This window comes from Plectropomus leopardus, chromosome 11, assembly GCF_026936395.1.
Source record: "Plectropomus leopardus strain MGB_pleo_1.0 chromosome 11, ASM2693639v1, whole genome shotgun sequence".
Classification (NCBI taxonomy): domain Eukaryota; kingdom Metazoa; phylum Chordata; class Actinopteri; order Perciformes; family Serranidae; genus Plectropomus; species Plectropomus leopardus.
The window spans coordinates 13,058,034-13,082,363 of NC_142186.1; the positions used below are offsets into that span (position 1 = coordinate 13,058,034).

The 24,330-nt window shown below is 40.2% G+C and overlaps 2 protein-coding genes across 3 annotated transcripts in view; one reads left to right on the plus strand and one right to left on the minus strand.

The window, feature by feature from the left end:
• The window catches only part of triob (trio Rho guanine nucleotide exchange factor b), a 118,096-nt gene that overhangs the window by 61,696 nt on the left and 32,070 nt on the right, over window positions 1-24,330 (minus strand). The window contains exons 3-8 of one of the 2 annotated variants that reach the window (XM_042490614.2): window positions 13,337-13,411; window positions 10,601-10,715; window positions 7,728-7,920; window positions 6,502-6,606; window positions 5,839-6,309; window positions 4,726-4,848 (exon numbers count right to left, since the gene is read on the minus strand). In XM_042490614.2, the coding sequence (XP_042346548.2) occupies window positions 4,726-4,848; window positions 5,839-6,309; window positions 6,502-6,606; window positions 7,728-7,920; window positions 10,601-10,715; window positions 13,337-13,411 (1,082 nt within the window). Of the gene's footprint in view, window positions 1-4,725; window positions 4,849-5,838; window positions 6,310-6,501; window positions 6,607-7,727; window positions 7,921-8,366; window positions 8,502-10,600; window positions 10,716-13,336; window positions 13,412-24,330 lie in introns of those variants that run through there. The other variant, XM_042490616.2, reaches the window with a different exon arrangement.
• LOC121946160 (uncharacterized) lies at window positions 816-4,127 on the plus strand. The gene is made up of 5 exons (XM_042490617.2): window positions 816-1,161; window positions 1,272-1,352; window positions 1,943-2,020; window positions 2,258-2,352; window positions 2,480-4,127. Exons 1-5 carry the CDS (start codon window positions 849-851, stop codon window positions 2,543-2,545), a joined length of 633 nt encoding a protein of 210 aa, XP_042346551.1. The 5' UTR covers window positions 816-848; the 3' UTR covers window positions 2,546-4,127.

Below are 24,330 nucleotides of genomic sequence, written 5' to 3' on the forward strand. Positions count from 1 at the left end.
TCTACAGAATGCAAAGGGGAAAAAAGCAGCGTATTAGTCCAAAAAATCTAAACCCTGTCCCTACCCTGCATGTTCTTTAAAATCAATCAAAAAACTAATGCAACACTGTGTTAGCACCAAAAAAAGTGCACTATAGATTTAGAACATCAGTCCATTTGTAAAGTCCAACTCTTCTGTTAACAAGGACGAGCCATCCAAACAACCTAAACCACAGGTGTGAATATTTCCGTGACTGCTTACTGGTAAACTTATTATCCCACACCTACTTCTGCCATTCTACTAAATATCTTCGATATACAAATTGTAGGCAAATCATCTCCATTCCTTCAGCGCTGTAATACTGTTTCCCCTTTTTTTCTACATAATGTGTAACTTGTGTAACCAGTGTTGTGCACATATGTAGCATTTTTGTTGTTTTTGTAATCTATTGCTATACTTGCTACCAAAATCTCCCAGTTTCACCACAAGGTTCATTTAAGTTTTATGGTTGCTATTGTAGGCGTTATATAATAACACACATATGGCAGGGGCTTCAGCCATTACAGATCATAACCAAGCCTTCTTTTTATCTGACATCATTGTCAGGATTTGAACCTACACCTCTATTTTGTCTCCTGGTGATCTGATATTTTTTAAATTAAGTTTATGATTGCATAAGCAAGATGGAACTCTGTAAGTTGCATTTGGTGAGAGGTGGAGCCTCTGCCCTGGGCAAGTGACTGTTGGTTGGTCTCTTGAAGTCCCTCCCGCTAAAAAAAAAAAAGTCTTTGATATTAACAGTTATATGTAAGGTGTGTTTGTTCGTACCTAACACAGTTACAAAGATAGATATAAGGAGATGCAGTTTAATGATGGATGGAACTGTAGCAGCAGATGATGAATACATGACGATGGATGCTGACACATGGTCAGATCCTGCTGACATGTATGAAAACAACTATACCCCTGATTGTGATTTAAAGGGTAAAGAGGGTTCATGGGGATGCAAATCAGGACCTGATTCAAGGGAACAGAAGAAAGAAGAGATGAAAAAAGAGAAAGCTGCTACTAACACCCACAGCCCAACAACTGCACATCCTCCTATCCCTCTATGCGACAGATACATCACTATCAAACACCCTCCAGCAAATGCAAAACAAAGAAAAAGGATATCTACATTAGGTAAGATACAAACTTGAATTCAAATAATGTAAATACAGAATATGCAGACCCACAAGACCACAGCATATTATACTTGTAAATAACATAACATTAAATTATCCTCTGGGTAGATGTCCTCAGGCTTACTACACTCGGCTTGGTGTTGCTGTGTATTCTGTTACTCGGAGGGTTGCTCATTCTGAGCTTTAATTGTGAGTATGAACTTTTTTTCATAAAATCACTACTTGAAAGATGCAGCACGTTTCCCCTGAAGTACAAAAGATGTGAAAAATGTGCATGTTTTGCACACTGTATTGATAATGTAATATCTTGTCTTGAAGTGTAACCCTTTAACACTTGCATGCTCTTTGGGGTAGATTTACCAAATGTATGATAAATGGACTATTTTTGATTGTCAGACCCTTTGAAAATTGGACATAAACTTTTCGAGGAGTGAACTGCTTTGAAGTTTCAGTTGTTCACCGGGCAGGAATCATGGTCAAAATATAAAAGACATCTTTTAAAAAAAATGACCACTGTTACCAAAAATTTGGCCATGAGTCTTATGGTATGTATATTAGAATATTTATTACATGATCATATTACGGAAACTTCATAGTACAGTAGCAGTAGCACTCTGTAAAACCTTTGCTCAGTGCTAGTGTTCAGCAGGCTGAACAGCTGGTGAAAAACGGTTTCACGATATATGTGCATGCATTAATTGTGTCTGTGTATGTGTCTGTGTCTACTTGGCCTCTATCAGAGACCAAATTCACAAAAATTCACACATCTTTTATGACAGATGTCAGATTATGTGAGGAGCAGATAGAACTGGCTAAAAGTCTAACTGAGGAGAAACAGAAGTTGAAAGACAAAATAGGTGAGTGGCCAACAAACATATTATTCATATCAACAGAAATGAAGAATGACTGCTCTTTAACAAGGTATGCAAAATAAATAAATGAACGAATAAATGAATTAAAATAAATAAATAAACAAACAAATAAATAAATGAATAAATAAATAAAATTAGACAACTATGATAAGGAAAATCAACTGACCAATTATTTTATTAATACCATTCAGATTGAACTCATCTATTGTTTTGTCAATACAGGTAATCTGAGAAACCATACCAGAACAGTCTACTGTGTTTCCAGCATACAAGACTTTGATTGTTCCGGGTCTGACCTGCTCATACTAAATCCCGATGTGAGGAACACATATGCTGATTTGTGTGTCTGTTTATGTGTGTCCATGTGTGCATAAATAAAAGCATGAACAAGTTGAGGGTATAAAGTTGCATAATCTTAATTAACAACTTTATTTGCCCTCACAGGAGCACTTCCATAATCTGGGTATCAAGGTGTTCTTAAATGGAACCTGCAACATCTCTTTTTCCTAGACTTGCACTCCACGTCCCCACCTGTTGGTGCCAAACTGGAGACAAATCAACAATGTAAAGGGATAACCATTTGTTCAGATCATATATTCATAACCATGTTTTAATCTGTTTATCATTTCTTAGAGTATGTTTTGGGTTTGTTTGTGCAGCATATTCTACAGGTCTGATATAGTATCATATTTCTTGTCTGCCATTTATTTTTGTTCGTATGTATTTTTATGCTTTTTAACATTTTTTTATACACATATGTCCAACTACATATACTGTATGGTGTTTTAAAGAACACAAGTAATGAATGATTATTTGAATTTCTTAAGTAAGAAACAATGTTTCCAGTTTTTGCAAAGCCAAGAAAATTACTTTTGCATTTTTCTCTCTAAACATCCACCAAAAAACTTGACCACTTCACTGGCAAATTTGTGACAGCTGTCCCACAAAATATTTCTCTAAGTGTAAAATGGTTGCGGTATAAACTAACATATTTTTAACTGATACAAGGGACTCCTTCATTCCCAAACTGTTTTTGTTAAGTAATTCCCATGGGAGGCATAAAAACAACTCCATCTAATGTATTGTGCATGACACAGTCTCACTTACATGATTGCAAACAGTCCCCATTAGCATTTGGTTTAAGTCATCAACTTAAAGTTGATGATGAAATTCCATGCCGAAAGCAATGACTGCTAATACAATATTGCAAAACTACATTGATGCAGCAACGCATCTTTTAAAACCAGTTATGCCAATGACATCAGTGGAAACTGGCACACATGGTATATGTTGTTTTACCTTGTTTTTGTCTCCCATTTATTTTCGCATATAATGGGAAAACACACAGAAACAAGGCGGAGAAACAAAACCACACAGTCTCCACACAAATGCACATAACCACACACGGGCCCTGACACTATGTATTTCCATTCAGCCATGCAGGCAACAGGAACGGGAAACGCTGCTTCCTGTGGAAGAATGGGTGGAGGGGGCGGTGGTCACTCTGCGTGTACCCGACTGTGTATGTGTGTGTGTTTCCAGTGTATTGTGAATGTATGTGTGAGTTTATACTACAGTTCCCTCTGTCTTTTCTACTACTGTTGTCTCAGGGGTTATTTGTTCATCTCAACCCACAGTGTTGACACAATTGGCTTTGGGTGGTCACCAAACCTGAGACCTGATGTTGACACAACTTGTTGAGCATGGTTCCTAACACCAGTGGCACTGTGAAGTGAGAGGATTTGGGGCCCCGCTCCCCTTTGGCTACACTTTTATCACACCAACAAAAGTTACTGTAATACATTTTTTTACATTTTACATTTTTTTCTGTAGATTGTTTCTTTTTTTACACAATAAGAGGTATTGGATTAAATATGTGCTTTCTTTTAAGTTATGATAGTTTAAAGACAATTTTCAGTCCAAAATAAATTTGCTTTGCTGACACATGTCCAACTTGATAGTTATCAACTGGTTCAAGATTGGTTTAAATGTTTTGTCATATAAACAGGTATCATAATGTAACACATTACAATGCCACTGTCACTAATGAATTGTGATTTAAAAAAAATAAAATCTGAAAATATAAGGGAAATAGGGCAGTGTATTTTTTTTGGTATGCGGGAGACAAACACTAACAGGAAGGGGCAGGTATTGAAAGTTTTTGGAGAGCATGACCATGAGGGGTTAAAGGTTTTGATAAGGCCTGAGCACTGTAAGACTGCAGAGTCCACACAGTATAATGTCCTCAGCTACATTTATTAGTCTGCAGCAGAGCTCCACAGACAACAGTGAAGTACTGGAGGGCACAGAGGGTTGTGCAGCGGAGCAGCAGAGGGCAGCACACAGCTATGGGAGGGGCAGGGAGGTAATATGGGTCAATTATGGGAACAGCACTGTGACAAGACATGACAGTGAGGGCAGAGTTAAGGCAGAGTGGAAAACAGCTGAATAATATGAGGGAGACAGTGGCAGGGCATAAAGTATCAGTCTACTGTGAATCCTAGCCCATGGGAGAGGATGGCTGGGGATGAAAGAAGAGGTTCATGTTTGTGAGAGTGGTTGTACAGGGGTGGGAGGCATCAGCTTGTTACTGTGAACGACAGTAATGATGATAGTTTGCGACTGCATCGCCTGTGTCTGAGTGTGTTTCTGTGTGTGTGCACACGCCAGAGACAAAGACGACGTCTTACCATGCAGTTCATGGCAAAGTGGTTGTGCTGGGTCTGCAGCTCCACAGCATGCTGGTGGTTCCCTCCAATCTCTGTGTAACTGGTGAGAAAAAGCCCCTTGTTGTGCATGATCCAGTCAAACATCTGCACCCAGAAAAGGGGGAGAAATTGCAGTTAGTCATACAGAACGCACAACAAATGAAAGGGGTCTTTCCGTCTCTGGTTCACTCATAGCAACAGCAGTGAGAATAAGAGAGGACCTGTTGCTCAGTGTTTGTAATTAACCAAAACCTTTCATCACTGCACTGACTTGCAGAGTGCAGTCATCTAAAAGCTCCTCTATAGTAAGTATGAACAAAAGAACAAGCTCTGTGTGTTTGTATGTGTCATTTATGTGTCACTGTGTTCTTTCTATGTTCTTCTCTCTACATGCTTGGTGTATGGAAAAGGTGTGTTTAATTACAGCTCTGACACTTTCCATAGTTGGCCTCTGAATATGCCTTCAGCTCTGTACAATTTTATACTGTTACATTTCCCAGCACCAGACACGCAGCATCACACTCTGAAACACTGACCACATAAAAGCAGTCAGGCACACACTCACACACATTCATTTCCTCTGTTTCCATGCACACAAACACACAGAATCAGATAAAATGTTACCAATATATAATATAGGGATTGAGTACAAAAAATAACCATGCAGAACTCAATCTTATATTACCAAAAAAGCTTTTAAATAACAAAACCACAACTAGTCACAAATGTAAGAATTTACATTATTAGGATATTGTACATTAAGCTCCTGTAAACACTGGCCAGTAGTTCTGTAACACAATATACATACACAGCCTTGCTAATCTGGGATATACTGGGATGAAAGTTGATCTGGTGACTTAAATATCTGGATTAATTTATTGTTTACAAATATCCAGTTATGACTGGCATGCATGTATTCTCAGGCATCAGATTAGCTCCTGTTCAGCCTGAAATACTTGTATGTATCAAGAAATAAACTGAGCATTAGAGCATATCAACACAGAAGAACCAAGCGGTAGGAGTACGAGGAGGCAGTGAAGAACTATTTAAAATAGACATGGTTTCAAGCATCATAAAAATAGGAATAGCACTGACCTTCTCCGCATCCTGTTCAAACAGACGCAACTGGAAACACTGGTCCAGCTTCAGTTTCCTCATGTGCCACAGCTGCTGCAGATTCTGGCGTGTCCCGTGAAGCTTATCCAACAAACCTGTCACTTTAGCTACTAGGTTGTGGGCATCCGCATGAGCATGGAGGCCGTGATGATGGTCATTGGAATCTCCACTAGCTCCACCACTGCGATTACCGTAGCCGCTCTCACTGCTGCTTCCACCTCCTGCAGTTTGTAACTGTAGCCTTTGTAGCAGCCTTCGTCCCTGCGCATCCAGCTCCTCCACAGACGCCTTAGTGGCCCTTTTTTTCAGCGCTGCATGCTCTTCCATGAGCCTGCGAGCCCCCTCCAGGTCCCGTGGAAGGTCACGCTGGGACAAGGTTTCCTGGAGCTCCTCAAGGCGTGACAGTGCCCGCGCTGCATCGCTGGCAAAGGTCTCAAACGACAGCCGCACCTGGAAAGAGGAAAAGTTAAAATACTACTGGATCCAAAAAAACATTATGGGTAAAAGAGAAGACTTGCTGATAATGTCCGGCTGATAGAGCTCTTAGTGCTAAGCATAAAGAGACTTAAGTCAAAGGCTGGTCTCTTTCTGTGTGACTTTTAAAGAGCGGAAGATTAGAACAAAAAGAGAAAGTATCCAAACCTCAATCCAGTCATCATGGTTGTACTCTAAGCTGCCCTCAAAGTCAGCTGTCAGCTGGGATGGGTCCACAATCTTGGATAAACCCTCTAAGGAGACCATCACCGTCTGGTATGTGGGACAAATGAAATGAAAGGAAGAGGGGTGAATGCAGGCAAAGAAAAGAAGTTAACAAGATTTGGAAATGAGGATAAAAAAGGGCGATAAGAGGAAGATAGAAAGAGAAAGACAACCACAATTTAATTATCATCACCTTAACACACTAATCAAAAGTTAACTTAACACCATATTTCTGACTGCTAATTTAAAACAAAGAATGTGCAGTCTGTACGTGTCCACTGTTTAGATAGGTGGGGTGACCAAAGAAAACATTCCAGAAATTTTAAGCAGCTTTCGTGTTATCATTAATAAGTTGGAAATACACAGACACAAACTCTTAGGAAGTAAAAACAGACACTGCTGAGGTTCACAAGATTAAGGGAAACGCAATGTAGATGTAAAATAAACGATAAGATTTGGGAGTCTGGAGTCTGTTTGTGTGCTAAGATGCTTTAATAACTTGAGTGATTTTTTGCTTCTTTTTCACTGCAAGCACACCAAGACACAATAACAGAAGTAAGTGTAGTAGAAGGTGTGAACCTACACACGTTAGCAGTAGAGAGCTGTGCAATAAAACATCTTGCACTGCTGGATAATTAGCAGCAGTTGTGAAAACTCAACAGTGCTTGAGGGTGAAGAGGAGAACGCATTTCGATTTCGAGACTCAAACCAGTGACCTGCTTATCAGTCTGCCTACACACATGCAGTACATATTTGACATCATAAGAAAACAAGTGGCTTGTCCAAACCCAACTCAATACTGTTGGGATGATATGCTTCGGCCTGTCCTATATATCCTGTTGCCATAGTAACTGGGTCAGGACTAAATATACCACCACCACATGCCCGCACGGGACAGAACAGTGCCACTGTCACCGAGCAGCAGTCCAATTAGAGCTGACAAATTAAGATTGATAGCTATGCTAAACCATCTTGAACTCCAATAGTTTACAACAAAATATAATATACTAATATAATGAGCACAACCAGTGTCTCCATCTCTTGCACTGTATACTCAAAACAGACTATAATACTAATGGTTCTTGTGCTATATCAACAACAACAAAACCAGGTTAGAAATGTTAAAATAATTAGTTTTGTGTATTTTGTGGGTATAGATCGTCACCAACCTCAAATTCAAACTTGGAGCTGCCGAAGTTGGTCCTCTGCTTCTGCCAGAAGTTGTCTGGCTTGATGATGAGGGCGACGTGGATACAAGACGGGAAAGACTCCTGGAGGATCTTCAGCAGAGGCTTGATACTGTCCCACTTAGAACCACGCATGTCCACAATGACTGTGAAGCCATGTCTGGCCACCTCCTCGCTGCAGAAAAAAACAAAAATGTAAATAAAGAGGTCACAACCTAGGACGATGTGAGAAGATACATTCTAAACACGTGAGAAGATATCGCTTTTAAACAACAGTATCATGCTCACTTGAAACCATTAGGGTAGCTTAGAAGAGAGTGTAAACAAATGACAACAAAACGATAGAACCAATCATATGTGATTGATTTGAGTCTGACCAAACCTGAATGAGCTGAAAGAAACAATGTCAAATCAGTGAGTCACATCATTGTCTCTAACCATGATACAGAAATAGAGACACTACAAAGCCACAAAAATAAAAGAACCATTGTAAAAAAGGCAGAACTGCAAATCTGCCAACAAGATTTAAAGTGAAAAGATCCCATGCAAATCTCCAGAGCATCTGGGGAGGGAAAAAAATAGTTAAAACATTCAAGCGTTGAAATTTCCACTGCTGCTTACCAGGAGTCCTGCTGCTGTATAAGTCCATAAAAGGTTGTTTCTCAGTGTTAAAGGCTTTAATCTGAATGTGTCTAGCTAGGAGACAGAAACAGACGCAGGCCCTCCTGCTCTAACTCACTCTGACCTCACTCTCTGAAAACAGATCAGCAGCCAAATGAGTAGAGAAAAACAGAGCGCAGAGGAGGGGGAGAGAGAGAGAGAGAGAGAGAGAGAGAGAGAGAGAGAGAGAGAGAGAGAGAGAGAGAGAGAGAGAGAGGCAGAGAGGCAGATGTAACAGAAAAACGAGGACGACAGGAGAAATATTTAGACAGAAGAAAGAGAAATCTATCTGACCTCCTTCTGAGTTAGTGACACTTCTGAGCCTCAGACAGGATGGCCACCTCTGACGGATCTTTTCTTCCCTCTAGTTTCACCTCTGAACACAGTTCCCAAAGAGTTGAGCTTTTTGGAGGCAAACTGAAAGCAGTCTGTCCTAATTCAAAACAAGCCACTTGTCACGGTTATACCATGTAATATTTTAAGGGTCCAGTGTGTAGGATTTAGGGGTGCATATTTGCTGAAATGGAATACAAATAATAAGTTTGTTTCTTTGGTGTATTATCACATGAAAATAAGAATGGTTGTGTTTGTGTTACATTAGACTGAGAATTTAATATCTACACAGGGAGCAGATCCTCATCTGAAGAGTTCGCCATACTGCACCGCCATGTTTCTACAGTAGCCTGGAACAGACACACCAAACACTGGTTCTAGATAGAGCCATTTGCATTTTTGACTAAAGTTCACAGCCCTTTATGACTATCAGAGAAACACTGATCTTGACATGAAACTGCTTTATTCACTGTTCATAATGGTTTAAATCCCTTGGTCTTTTTGTTTTAAAAAGGAGACCCCTGCGGTTAATTCTGCTCCCGGTAAAAATCTCCTGCATCAGAGAAAAAAGTGAGCACACATAAACAGGTGCTAAGCTAGAGCTCTGTCTGATGCCACTAAGTCTTCCAAAATTGTACACATTATATGCTCCATTAAGAGAAAAGCACTACAAATAATAAATCATTTTTTAATATGGTTTTAATTTACTGCATCTCAAAATGAACAAAAGAATAAAGAAGCAAACATCACAGTCCTTGTCACCCTTCAGTTACTTCATTTAGACTTAATCTGACCTACTTTTTAGTTTCTAAGCAACTGAAAAAATATGAAAAATTGAATACCAAGGTTTTATCTGATTAACAGTTTGTTTGTTTGGACTTTGATAAAGAATTGGAAACTACATTAACAAACATTTGCATAATACTGACAACCGATGACTGAAATATACACAGACCGTGGCTATTTATAATTTTGCCTCGGACATCCCAGAACATCCTAAAGCAGCCCTGAAGAAACCTGGACCCATTTTTTGCAGTAAGTGATCCGGACCACCTCTTGCCTCAAGTAGACAAATCTCCAAACTCTACTGTCAAAGACTTAAAGCACTCGACCTGTAAAGTACTAGAAACTACAGCGCAGGGGGGATCAGAAGCAGCAGAACAGAAGAGTACAAGCTTCCCTCCAAGCTAATCACAACTGACTCCAAACAGAACAGCCTGGAGCTAAGCGTTGAATCTGAGGAATGGGTGCTTCTAGACTTGAACATTAGTATGCACGGAACTACAAGGCACAATGGGGTATAACCCTGCAAGAACATCCTGTGGCTAAATGCCTCCTGCAAACAAAGAAACAGGGAAAAAAGCCAATGTATTTTTAAGGAGGAAAATAGAGGCTGCAATCTACATGACACTTTGTTTAATCAGACCTGACCAACTCTAACTAGACATGATCAACAGCAGAGTGAGAGAGGAAGAATTACTCAAAGGGAATGAGTGGTAACCTACATAAAGGAGCTTTTAAAGCTTTTTCTAGAGAGTTAGGAGGAAATGAGAGGGGGGATAGAGGAGGGGGAGTTGGATCTTCACAGAGAATCCAAAATAAAACCATCCCAGCTCTTTGTAGCCGCAGGTTATGCTTCAGTGTTTTAAATCAAAGCAAGGTGCAAGTCTGACACAAAGAAAAAGATGAGATGTGTGTGTGAGTGTGACTGCATACAGTAAGAGGCCAAGAGGAGGAGTCTGTTTCACATTAACCAAGCATCAAGAATGGGGTCTTATAAGTCAATACATGTGCATATGAGTGTGTGCAGTTAGTAGTTATCTTACACTGAAACTCAGTGCATTTGAAGGTACATTTCCTACCTGGGAATAGTAGCCAGGTAGGCTATGAGCCTGCGTAGGTCTTCAGGTCGTATTCTGTCATGGTTGCTCCGTGCTGGAAAGGTGAGAACGGGACCTCCGCGTCTGTCTCTGCCACCTTTGGGTAGAAAACAGACAAGTAAAATGTTATTACCAATTATGCCAATTTTCAACCAGCTTTGTATCAAAACAATGTGAGTAGTATGTGTAAATAAACTGTGGTAAACTTTCCTCCATCTAACCAGTGCCCAGATATTACTCTTTCCTCCACTGCGAAACTCTGCCAAATGACGTAATTAACGTCATTTGGAAGGGTATCACTGGCTCACGGGCTGTTGCTGGAACTACATGCTGTACTTTTGCATTTTTGTATTGGCCGCCAACCTGCTGCCGCCAGCCGCTGCCTTAAAGAGTATACAGCTGATCAGGAGACCACCCCCCCTCCTTCTCAAACTCAGAGCAAACTCCCATCACACAGTAAAACTAAGCAACTAAACTAAACCAAGATTCTGTTACTGAGTTGCATATTTCTCACCTCCTTTTCAGGAACATGTTTTAGCTTATTGTAATATGAGATCTGGCCAGATGCAATTGTTTCATACTAACCAGTCCACATTGTCCCCCACCGGCGGATACCTAGCATTCTGCTAGTTGTAGGTTTTCTACCTCTTGAGCAATAGCACCCCCTTTCTCAGGTCATGTAGCACCAATTTTAGATTTACATCTTTCTATTGCATAGACAGCCTAGTTTCATCTGAGGGCCTTCTTTATAATGATGGAAGCCTTCTTTATTGCTCAGCTACTGCAGTATGGTATGTGAAGAGTTGTGTCAGTAAATTACATTCTGCAAATATTATATTTAATTCTTTGCTACTGTATCACCAATGTGAGGTGATGGTCAACTTGTCCAGGGTTTATCTGGATTTTCACACAATAATCCTGTAACAGACATGAGCATCAGAAATAAACTCAGGAACTACATGAAATCCAAAATAAACTTTGATCACATAAACTGAAAAACAAAGAAAAAAAGGTCATTTATTTTACCTTCAACCTCTCAGCCTGATGCTACTGAGTTCACATAGGACTACCTTACCAACAGAATACCACCCTAAAAAAAAGATGTAAATTGAGTGTGGTAGCTCTCTGAGATGACAGCAGCTTATTTGTATGGGTACCATTAGTGAATAAGTCATGACTGTAGTGAGTCAAAGTGAAGAGCCATGGGTCAAATTAGTCTCACGATGACAAGACGAGTAATGGCCTTTTACGCAGACTGCAGTGATAAACAACGCTGACAATTAGTGAGCAGAGAAAAACACTCTTGCAAACTCGCATACAATTATGGCAATGCCCATGCAGTTAACACTAATGGGGTAGAGGTCAGGTCAGCACCATGAGAAGTCAGGAGCAGTTCAGAGAAATAAGTGGGTGCATTTAATCAACCCAACAAGTAGAAATCACAGAAAAAGAATATTCATACCCAAGCTGTGCAAGTTGTGACATTTAAGGGACACACAGTTTGTGTTCCCATTAGAAACTATCCTGTCCTTTAAGCACAGGAGCCATTTGAACCTGTTACAACTGGAATTAAAATGCATCTTAGGTGATCCAATCACAAGTGGACAGCTCTAAGTCTCTGTTCTTATGGGGCATTGGAATGTGTCTCTAAATGTCTCTTGAGTGACCACTTCTGATCGGATCTCACTTCCCTGCTTTATATGCTGCAGGAATGATCTTGTCTCACTAAGTTCTTTAGTCTTATTTTCTTCTTATTTTGCTGCATTCACACATTCCTTGGCCGAGCGCATAGGTGATGTAGGGACTTCTAAACAGGTAGCGACAAGGTACTGACACGTATCAGAGAGGAAGCTATGAAGATCATAGACACGGCACCAAAAAAAAAAACATATGGGAAAGTTAGCCAGACAGCCCTTTTGTCTCGCTTATAAAAAGTGTCATGTCCAGACTTTTTTTTGTAATGCAGACTAAGGCAAGGGGTGGCATGAAGAACGCACACTGCTGCATGCACATGCATCCGCATAGCTTCAATTTACCATTTTTGCCTTCATTACCCATACCTGCTTTAAATTCTAACTTAGCAGTGTCTTACATTCCTGTTTATAGACAGATAAATAGACCTACCAATCACAGCAGAATGACACCACATAAATGTGAAATAAAGCTCTGCTCCGCGGTGGCTCCGTTCCAAATCAAAAGAGATCTTCTTCCTTTTCTGTGGCTTTTTGGAAGGCTAGATACTACTCTGCAACATTACTGCCTCTCAGGTTTAAGACTGAAAAGCAGGTACGAACTAAAATTCAGTTTGCTCATCAAACAGTTCAGACTGACCGGGCTGATACCCAATTATAACAGAGTGGCGCCTGGGGTGGCCAATCCGATTTCAGGGGTGGCCCGTGACACCCTACATGCCACCCCTTAGAGATGCCCCTAAACAGTAGTCAAGAATTCCTGCATAGTTGTAACTATGATCAAGGCCATAAACAGCTTGTTGAAAAAAATCACCCAATTTCTGATTGATCTGCATAAACACCACTTCTGAAATAGATAACCATACTTGGACCAGGAGACATTCCATTTCAAAACACTCACATCTCAACTTAGACATGATCCAATATGGAATGACTAAGCAAAACTAAGCAAACTTGTTTCCTTATAACTTCTCCTCATTGAAAAAAGTGTGAATGGCAGATTTTATGAGTATAGTACATATCTGACCTGAGAGAAAGGCGACCTTTTCTTTGAGGATGGGAAGCACATCAATGGCTTTCATATCCTCATTGCGATGAAACCCTGAGAAAGAGAAACACAGATAAAAACAGCAAGGTCAGCAAGGCAGGAGGCAACACAAAGACAAACGGAAACAGACAGCTGATCAACGGAGTGGCAACAATTTTAATCTTTCTATTTATTCCAAAATGACCAGCAGCATGTAGCACATTTGTTATGTGTTGAGTTGGTCAGTGTTTGCTGCTCCCCAGATATGAATCCAAAATCTGTTGGCTGGCTGCAGTATAGGTCATAAAGCCCACCCCCTCCATGTTAGTGGATGAGATATGGGCTAAACAAGATCAAAGTATGCGTCAAATGAATTTTTCCCAAAGATGGTTTCTTTCATAGAAGGTAGTCTTTATCATGCTGATGTGTTTTCAAGTGTTTGTTTTTCTTATAAGTTTGCTTTTAATTCATTATTTGATGCTATATAGAGGGGGTTTGACATCATGATTGACAGCTGTGTGTGCCAATTGGCGTGCTAGTGATCAATAGTGCTGCTTGTGATTGGTTGGAATCGGTGTATGAGCGGGGACTCGATGCCTTTGAGATTCATTCTCTGCAGACTCTGGCTCCAAATGACATCCCCAGCACAAAATGGCAGCTGCCAGATCCAAGATTTTTATATTTATTTTTACTTGATTTATTTTACCTTTAGTTGAGAGGACAGAGCAAACATGACAGAGGGAGAGAGAGGTGATGACATGCAGCAAAGGGCCACAAGCTGGAAGCGAACCTGCGGCTGCTGCGGCAAGGACACTGTCTTTGTACACGTTGCCCCCACACTACCCACTAACCTCCCGGGCTCTCTGATATCTGAGACATTTTAATTACATTTTTATCCAGTCGGGGGAAGTGGAGACATGTTGTCCATCTTTATAGTCACTGATGATGACTGTTAAAGGCTTTTTTATTCAAATAGAATATATTCTTATTTGGTAAACAATACAAATTCTGGGTCAGTGCAACAACTTTATGATTACATAGAAAAAAAAAACCCACACACAAAAGAAAAATAGCATTCAGGACAATTTCATGATAATCATCCAGCAAATGGCAATGCAGAAACCAAAGTGCTGGAGAGCACAGTAATCTACAGCTGAGAGCTATGGTGCCGCAGTTATACACACCAGCCGTGATATTGACAGCTTTAACCACTGAATATATGAGTGCATGCAAGTGAGGAGGTGTGTGTGTGTGGGGGGCAGTGCCTCTCTGCAGATGTAGTTGGCTGGTGATGTCATCAGATATCGCTCATTCTAGCTGTGAGTCATCTCTCACATTTACACATGCACACAGAGTATAGTCTATTCCTTCACATAAGCACACAAGCGTCATAAAGGAGAGTGTATTTGAAGCTGCATGCAAACAGCAAAGCATAATTACAAAGAATGCCATCCGGGGAAGAAAGCATTGAAATATAAGAAATATTTTCAAGCTGTTTTGGTAAATAGAGCTTTGAGGTCAAAAAGGGAAACAAATACTGTTGAGGAAAGAGCTAACAACTTTAGATAAACACTGTGCTGCTTTGACAGTTATAATATAAACATTTAATCACACTGACTACGAATGGAAATAAGCTAATTAGATATTGGCTAGACTGAGTGCTTAATCATGCACTCAAACACACACACACACACACACACACACACACACACACACACACACACACACACACACACACACACACACACACACACACACACCAAATGCCCTCAAATAAATGTCAGTCATAATTCTAAATTCATTTTAAACTACAGCCATAATCTCAAGCAGGAGCCAGTGATTACTCAAAGTTGGGTATTTGCTTTGAAAATTTGAATATTTTTCAGCCCACAGCTTGATACACGGAGCAAAACTGTAAAATGAAGACATTTTTCAACATGAGTATCATTAAACCTATGACTGCTTCTTCCAGGTCGCTAATGAGTTGCAACGTGAGGATATGAGGATGGAAAATAAGAGATGTGACCGAAAGCATAGTAACGATGGTTGGAGAAAAGATAAATGGATCGGAGGTAAATGAGGCACAAAGACAAAGTGTGTGGTATGAAATGACAGGAAAAGACAAGCACAGGCTGATAATGATTCAAGCAAGAAGAATAAAGGGACACACAAAACTGCTGCTTACAGCGAGGCAGATAATAATACAGACAGAGGAGGCTGCAGAAAGACAGAGAGGCGGCTAAATAACTCCTACAGATTTTAATGGCTGCTGTGATATCGATTTCATCCACGGTCTGAAGGAGTTAGGAGCAGTAGTCAGGCCTGGATGACAGCACATTAGCTCACTGTGGGAAGTGACCGGGCTGGACACAACCTGACTCACGGATAATGTCACGACCAGCTGAGACGAGATGGGACTGAGGTAGCAATAATGGTTTCATTTTCATTCCATGGCTGGCGAGAGAAGAGAGGAGAGAGAGAGGCTAAACAGCTGAGTGGGTCCCTCGCAGTCCACACTCATAGTTTTTATGACCACCCTCTCTGTAGCTGACTGTCTCTTTATAACCTGCTGCACCTGTTTCTCATCCAAGCCTCCTCTATCTGTCTCTCACACGCAGAGAACAAGGTAAGAAGATTGAGCATGGCAATAGCTGGAAAGATTTTGAAAACAGAGAAGTAGACTTCAAAGAGTGTTTCAGTGTCTGTGCACTAAACTTCAGCACTAAAGGACCCAAGCAGAAAGAAACAATACTCCTCTTGCACTTTGTGTGTTAGCACTTGTGTGTGTTTCCTGTTAAGTGTGCCCAGACACATTCCTCACTGTGGTGGTTTATGTAAGATACTGGCACTGGAACACAGCCAACACTGACCTCTGTTATAATGCTGCAGCCCTGCAAAAACTGTAGTTCCAGGGGCACAGATGTAGACAGTGCAGACAGTGCAGTTGCACTAGGAGCCGCGGTGTTGGGGGAGCCCAGAGAGAGAGCAGGCCCTCCAACTATGTGCTGGACACAGAACTGGCCCTTACCAAAGTTCCACCTCAGCCATACCCCTATGTTAAAAGAAGAGCTCAGATTAAAGCAGAGATGGCACCATTTGCTATATATGCCTTTGAAAAGGCAAACTCATCTCCACCATGTTTTTTCTGTTTGTTTGTTTTTTGTAAGTCGTCACTATCAATCCATAACAAGATTACTGTGTATGCTTTATCAACATAAACTATGAAATACTAAAAATGTGCTATAAAAGACAGGATTTCCCAAACATTTATTTATTTGTGGTAACCCGCCCTGATCTGCTGCCACATATTTATTTTATACTTTATATTTTTGGAGCTGCCGCATTCATTAGGAGCACTATTGAAATATATATACCGCTAGTTATTGACTGGATTTATATGTGGTGACCCGCCATGATTAAAACATCTGCAACCACGTACTGCTTTTATATTTTTGGCACTGGAGCAGTACTAGAATACTGTTTATTATTGTTGTTGACTGCACAACACTCTCGGAGTGCTGAGTGTACTCTGTTTACAGATGGTGCAGTGGATTATCAGGCACATTGACAATGCAATTTAACCATTCATTGCTTTGGGTCTAAAAAGTCTGTATTAAGCTGACCTGATCAACTCTGACAGGATCGACAGATCAATTATCCACCCTTCAACTCAAATGCCTTCAATGGTTGCTGATGGAAAATAGAACCCATGATGAGTTCTGCCTGCGCTGCATTCAATGACCTGCAAAATTGCCCAAACTTAAAGAGGGGATGATTGCTGGGTATAGTGTCTAATATCAAGGCTCTATTTGACCATGCAATTAGACTATACGATATATGGTAGCTAGTTTAGGTGCAAAATCTGTCAAGGTGGACAAGCTGAGCACATCTGCAAGCTGAGTGAGCAGTCATACTTTTAAAAACAGAAAAGTGGCAGTAGTAAAAGGAATGGTATAGGCGTAAAGATGTGTGTGTGTGTGTGTGTGTATGTATGTGTGTGTGTGTTGGCACACTTCATAACTAGTAACTAACATGCACTAATAATTCTGTACACTGGGGCCAATGACTACCTGACACTACTGTTCAGTTCGTACCATGTTAAACATGCTTTGTTTTATGTAGAAGGCTGCAGTTAGCTAGAAACATATGTGGCTGACATATAAGTTGCACATCTTAATGATGGAAACTGGATTATGAAGATCAGGTTGGGGAATTCTACATAGTGTTGTACTATATGATCATGAAAAAATGGATAGCAGCAAAATATTAACATCTGCATGTGAAGAGCAAGTTGCTTCCACAGTATGATAGCCCATTACTTGTGATGTCAACACAGTAAAAAGGCACAATGCCACAAGTACACACACAACCACGGAGCCTTTCCTAATTTTTCGTCATTTTTATATGCAGCAATAAAGAATACAATATCCCATAGAAATAAAGCATTGCCCTACACACTGTGATTCATGAAATCCCATCAACACCTCTCGCTACACACAGCAGAACACACAAGCGCACACGACAATCTTCTCTCTTCACTACACACAACCCCTCATTTACAAGTCTGCTGAGCATGAAATAAAGCTTTTCAATCACAGACTGCTTGTTCATAACACACTCATAATGAGAGCAATCCATTTTACTGGCAGCCTGCACTCAGTGCCCTGTAAAATGAGGCGAAATGCAAAGTGTTCGTCCAAGAAATAAGGTTCTACAGTAAGCTTTTTTATATGATTATTTTTTTAATCTAGAATTCAAAACAGGAAAATTAAGAGGAAAGGTGCAAATTCATTTCACATCTTTCCTTACATATCTACACAGTACTAGGAAATACGAGGTGATGAATAAGGAGATCAACGGCACACATGATATGACAGGTAGTGGATCACTGGGATGCAGGAGTGGAAGATGACAGTCTGTCAGTCATGACACACAGAGGCAAAAATACGCACATGAACAAGACTGCAACAGCATGTGAACTTAAGTTCTTTTCCTCTTTGCAGCTGTTTTTTTGTTTGGGTTGGCTTGACAACAGATAATGTATGATATAAAATAATACTCTTGCTTTTGTGCTATGCACTCTTAAGTGTGAGAGTGCATAGCACACAAGCAAGAGTATTATTATAGAGTACTACATATTTAAGCAGTTGGTCAGTGATTTGTCCTTCTCATTGTAGTCTTTTTTAATTTTAATAAATATATACAATAACACTTATGTGTCCAAGACAGTGGAATACTGCAGGAAAAGGCCATAAAGTAAATGTCTTTCCAAGAGAAACAGGCAAAACAGAACTTGGATAACTTTTTTTCCCACAACTATGCAAAACTGACACCATTATTTATCATTCATTATTTACGCATGGATATTGTGTACAGTCAGGGTTTGTCCAATCCCATGCTTACATGCATTATAGTTATGGATAACCTAATTTTATTCTAGGCTTGATATTACAGTATTAAGGTTAAGTATACTTTAATATCTCACAGGGAAATTTGTTTTAGACTCAAAATCACCAAACCATACAACACAGATACACAAATATCTGTATAACATATATAAATATATATAAAATAAATAAACACTTGCCTTGACGTGCCTAAATTAATTAATTCCATTAACGATAAAAGTAATGAAAACAGTAGTTCCACTTAATTAAACCAGATAAAATCAGACTGGTTAAAATTAGTAAAACCATAACACAACCATATAAAATTAGCTAGTTTCAAACTATTTATACAGTATACCGTGGTATTTAGATATCACGAAGATACGTTTTTCAGTTTTGCCACAAATACAGGCACTGCTCTTTCAATAAAACTCATTGTTCATAAAGTTCAGTCTCTGGTCTCTACTGGTGAAACAGGGAGCTTAACTGAAGCTGAACTCTTAGCGCTGCACACTGACACCATCACATACTGTCCCTGGTGAAATTTCAGGAGGGTATGAAGGTATGAAATATCACATACCACAAAAAACTTTTTTTGTTCTAATGCAGACTTTGGCTGCTCGATGATGGCAGCAACCTCTCTGACTGTGTGCATTTATGACGCTCAGCTAATTAACCCTTTTGGTTCAGCAGTGATATTCTCATCAAACCAAACACAACCATAGAAGAGAGATGAAAATCTTAGCCTACACTGAGCTTGAAGACACAGAATGAAATGAGACCAAACAGTTTAATGCTCTGTTTTAAAACAATTTCTCCATCTATGATTTCAAAGTCAGTGTGAAAATATTTCACACGCAGCTAGGGCAGTGAGTACATTTTCACTCCTGTTGCTTTGCATAAATTTAGAAAGCAAACACACGCGGCGCAAGAGGCAGAAACACATACTCACTCAGCTCATTTGTCTCTCCACGAGGATTTTGCCCTAAATCCTTAAATTCACATTATGAATTTAACACTGTGTGTAGCAGAGGCAGTAAAACAGGACAACATGCGGAAAGCATGCCAATCCAGTTCCTTTTGTCCTCCTGACTCCAGGCTGGAAACACTCACATGCAGATTTGAATACACTACTAAACAGATTGTGTTCACGCTTTGTTCGAGTTATTTACACCACAGACCGAACACATCCTGCACCCTTTAGGATCCAACTCGTTCAGACTTGTTTCTAGAGGGCTTTAATGAGATGTAATGCACTAAGTTTAGATCAGCATGGAAAAGTTTATAAAATCCCTGACCAAAATTGAAACATGTGCAGGGATACACATAACAACATCTTCACCTACAAGCATCATAACCTTAGCTCATAAACCAAAAATGAACACAACTGCATATTCGTGTCATCATTCCAGTCCACAGCACGTCTGAACAGACGGCCTCAGTTCATTGTGCCAATCCCTTTGCTTCCAATCCTTTCGACCACAGGCTAGACTGTACGTGGTGCATCTGCGCAGCCTGGCACGCCGCATGATGCCAATCCTCAGGCTCATAACCTCGTAACCTCAAACTCAGAGCAATTACAAGCTAGGCTGTACGAGTAGTACAGCAGAACAGACCAGGACTGCCACATAATACTGCAGAAATACTACAGTGCAGTTCCCCTGGCTGTTGTGCTGACCGCCTCAGCATGAAGCCGATAACACATGTCCCAGCTGCCAGCGAGGATAACTGTATTAAGATCCAAAGATTCAGAACAGTAGTCACTATGACATGCATTTTAAGCAATGATGTGCTCCCAGTACTTGACCATTCAACACGCTTTCATAGTACAGATAGATGTCCGTTATTTATTTGTAATCACAGCTGTATAAATGAAAACCTTTTAAAAATTTAGTATCTGTTATATGAAGATTTACAGTGCATGTGGCTGTGATGGATTTCAGATGGCCCTTTCATACTTTTGGTCCTGGGTCAGAGCCCAGTATGTGAACCTCACTATGAGTTTGAGTGAAAAGAGAGAACTGGGAGGCATTTGTCACACTGCTCAGCCTGGTTTGGCTCAGTTTGGCCTGACTTGGACTGACTAAGAATGTGGGGAGCTTTTGGGAGCAGTGCAGAAACAGAGGAAGTGTGAAAGGGGATTGGTTTAGTCATTACTGTGCTATATAGTGTGTGCATTAGCCTTAGTGTATAAAGCCGTGTGTGTATGTCTATCTATGTGTGAGTCTACGCGGGCCAACAGTTGTATCTTTATGTTTCTATTTGTGTGTGCCTGTGTTCTGACCTGTGTTTCACTGTGTTGCAATGTGACTGACATCCTTTGCAAGGCTCTAAGAATAGTGCTCCCTTAGAGAGAGGGATGTGCCACTTTATCAGCTTTTTGGTGAAACTTAACAGAACTCAGGCAGAAAGCAGGCCACAGGCCACTGTAGATTCACAAGGGAATTCACTCCAGCACAACACAAAATCGATATCTCACTCTGAGAAAAGTAACATCATTGTCTTCCAGGAAACTTCTAGCCCTGAATGTATACCAGCAGGGGTCTACAGGTGGAGTCTGCAGTAATAGCAGCGAGATCTTCCGTTTTGTGGTGCTGTTTAAGATTGTGTTTAGATCTTCAACATTTCAGAACCAGCTTTGTTTGACAGAAGTGGTAGGGACCCTACACATACTTTTTTTCCCCTAGCCTTAAATCTGTTGTTTTCAATGTAGACACATGAAAGGTGTGCTCAAAAGTGAGGGTGAAGGCATCACGGCACACAAGTGTTCCCAAGCACCTATTTTTCAGGTTGTTACTGCCGTGTCCTGAGATAAACTAAGTTCAAACTAAATTTGAATTTAGTGCAGGGTTACCTAGAGCTTTTTATCTGTCCCATGCAAAACATTTTAGACCAAAAGAACATTTTAAACAATGCCTGGAAGAAGATGAGCTTCAAACTTGGGATTTCTTGTAAGAAGTCTTTGATACGGTGCTGGCTGTGGTCTCTTAGAAACTTCTAAAACAACCTGCCTCCGCGTTCTTAAAAGTTTGCAGAAGACACAAGAGCACCACCCAGCACCTGACCTCTCTTTTGCCAGGCGGCTAAAAAGACACAGCATGTGTCCCAGCACTTCGACATACAACATGTCAGCTTTTTGGGGTTAAGAAAAGTTGATTCTCTTGCAAATAAAGGTCAAATAACAAACTGAGCGGTCTAGAACACTCAACCTGAATTTACTTAAGTGCTGACTTTCACAGTTTGATGTTGATTTTAAATTAGGATTATCTGGCTGTTCCACACAAGAGACTTACAGGAACAAGTCAGCTTTTATCTCTGTAACCACAGCTTGTTTTTATCTGCTTACAATATCACCTCTCATCATGTGTCTGCCATATGAAGATGCCATGTTGTGTACTATTTCTTCTCAACACCCTAGTGTGAAGGTATATCAGGCTGCCATTGCCCTGAGCCCTCCATGTTGTTGTGGGCAATATAAGTGTTTGGCCTGTGTGATGGGCTGTTACAAGCAGGTTGTTTGTCATGTCCCTTGTGTGACAACCCCGACTAGAATAACAGCAGGCGTACGTTGCCCTGGTGCAACAGGGTGATAAGATAAACAACTTAGAGCTCTATCTCCCTCTTGTTCTGCCTCTTGCTCCATTTCTCCATCTTTTTTTCTCTTTAACTGGATACCCTTTTCATTTATTTATTCTCCTATCTTCTTCTCTCACACAGTCTTTCAATCACCCCCCCAGATACAAAGCCACTTCTAGCAGCCTTTGCTCTACTCCAGTTCTGCGACCTTCAGCCGAAGCTGGCAGGGGGCCTGGGGACTGTGGTGAGCTCAACTTTCATCGGGTTTCTCATATTGTTGTTACAGTGTGGCTTACAGTAAAAATAACACTTTGCTCCCACCACAACCCCCCGACCTGCGTATAACCCTTAAGCACAGCAAAAAAGGGTATGAATAAGTCATAACAAACGGTAAGGGTAGGAAAAAAATCGAATCTCATGGTTCAGCTTTGGCACTGTGTTGAAATTTTCAATCTGTAACTGCAGAGTGGCGCCTTAAGATAAAACAAAACCATCCTGCCACTGAAGAACTGTTATTTTATGTTTCTTCCTGCAATTTGTTTAACCTAAGCAGCAGTATATGGAGTCGCTACCAGCTTCAAATACTTTGTAAAGGTTATGGATGCAAAGAGGTCAAATATCGCAATATTTTTAACCAAGTACGTCAATATCAATATTGTAGGGTTGACTATCGGGGAGCTTGCACAAAAGTTTTACACAATGAGATTTTTGATAAATTATCATCAGTAATGTGGATATAATGACTAAGTGGTAAAGGCAAATAATAGAATAACTAGAAAAGTCTGTTAAGTTCAGAAAATTACATCACTTTACTGCCTTTATTGTAACACTTATAATATTACAATATCCAAAATCTAAGATGATATCTTCATATCATGATATCAATATAATATCAATATTGCACCCTAGCAGCTGTCTTCAAATAGTTTGTTTTGTCTGGCCAACAGTCCCATATTCACAACATACAATTTCCAAATTTATAAAAGAGAAAAGCATCTTCCCATTTGAGACACCAGAACTATGGAATGTTTTGGATTTTTGCTTGACAAAGTCAAAATTGCTGATTATTTTTTTGTTTATCAACTAATCTATTATTCAACTAATCATTTCAGCACCAGCCCTGATCAAATCTTCCAACACAAATTTCTCCTGCACAAGCACAAATGTGATAATTGGAGATGGGTCAACAAGCACTTGGCCACTGCAATGTAACTGTGAAATAAACGTCGCAATGAGAAGCTTTACTGTTAAAGTGAGTAAGCAATGTGATATGTAAAAGTAGCTCATAATTGAGCGTTACACGACAAAACCCAAGGACTGACAGTGAAACAAAATTTTACCTAAATAGATTAAGAGCCCTCTAAATAAACATCTCATCACACAGAGCAGAGAGAACAGAGGGCTCTGTAAATCATGTCCACGCCATTCAAATCTAATCTACCCTAAATATAACTCTTATTTAGTACAGTGTGTGAGCAGCTATGGCACAATGCTTCGAAAAACAATCGTCAGCAGTATTATGCAAGGCAGTGAGTGTGCATGTTCAGGCTGTTTCACTGAGCTGTTTGTGAAACCAGTGAAGAACACAATCAAAGCAGTTTCATTGCTGTATAATGAACTACTGTCTACACCACACACACACTTCTGAAATAATACTTTTATTGCTGCAACATGCGTGAGCTGTAAAAGCAGTCACAATGACATGCTTTAGCAGATGAAATGCACACAACCTGGAGACAGATGAGGGATGAATGCATGCTGTACAAACAGGAATACACATGTTACTGTGTTTGTGTGTGTAGTTGTTTCAGTTGTAATCTGGTTAAAGTTGTAATACACCTTGACAGAATATAAGTATTGTATGTGTTCTTATTATAGCGCTACAGCTGTTTGTCTTTTCCTTTCACACCTCAGTGACCCCGAATAACAACCTCACCTCCGTGTATAATTTACAAATCTCCTCATTTCTCTTTCTTTTCTTTGTCTCTCATCTCTACCACCCTATCTGTCTCTCTCTCTCTGTATTCTCCC

Excerpts from the sequence above, each read along its gene's own strand:
- LOC121946160 (XM_042490617.2), top strand. The coding sequence starts at position 849 with ATGATGGATGGAACTGTAGCAGCAGATGATGAATACATGACGATGGAT. Across the intron at positions 1,353-1,942 it reads GCTCATTCTGAGCTTTAATT|ATGTCAGATTATGTGAGGAG; the intron begins GTGAGTATGAAC and ends CTTTTATGACAG. Across the intron at positions 2,021-2,257 it reads GAAGTTGAAAGACAAAATAG|GTAATCTGAGAAACCATACC; the intron begins GTGAGTGGCCAA and ends TTGTCAATACAG.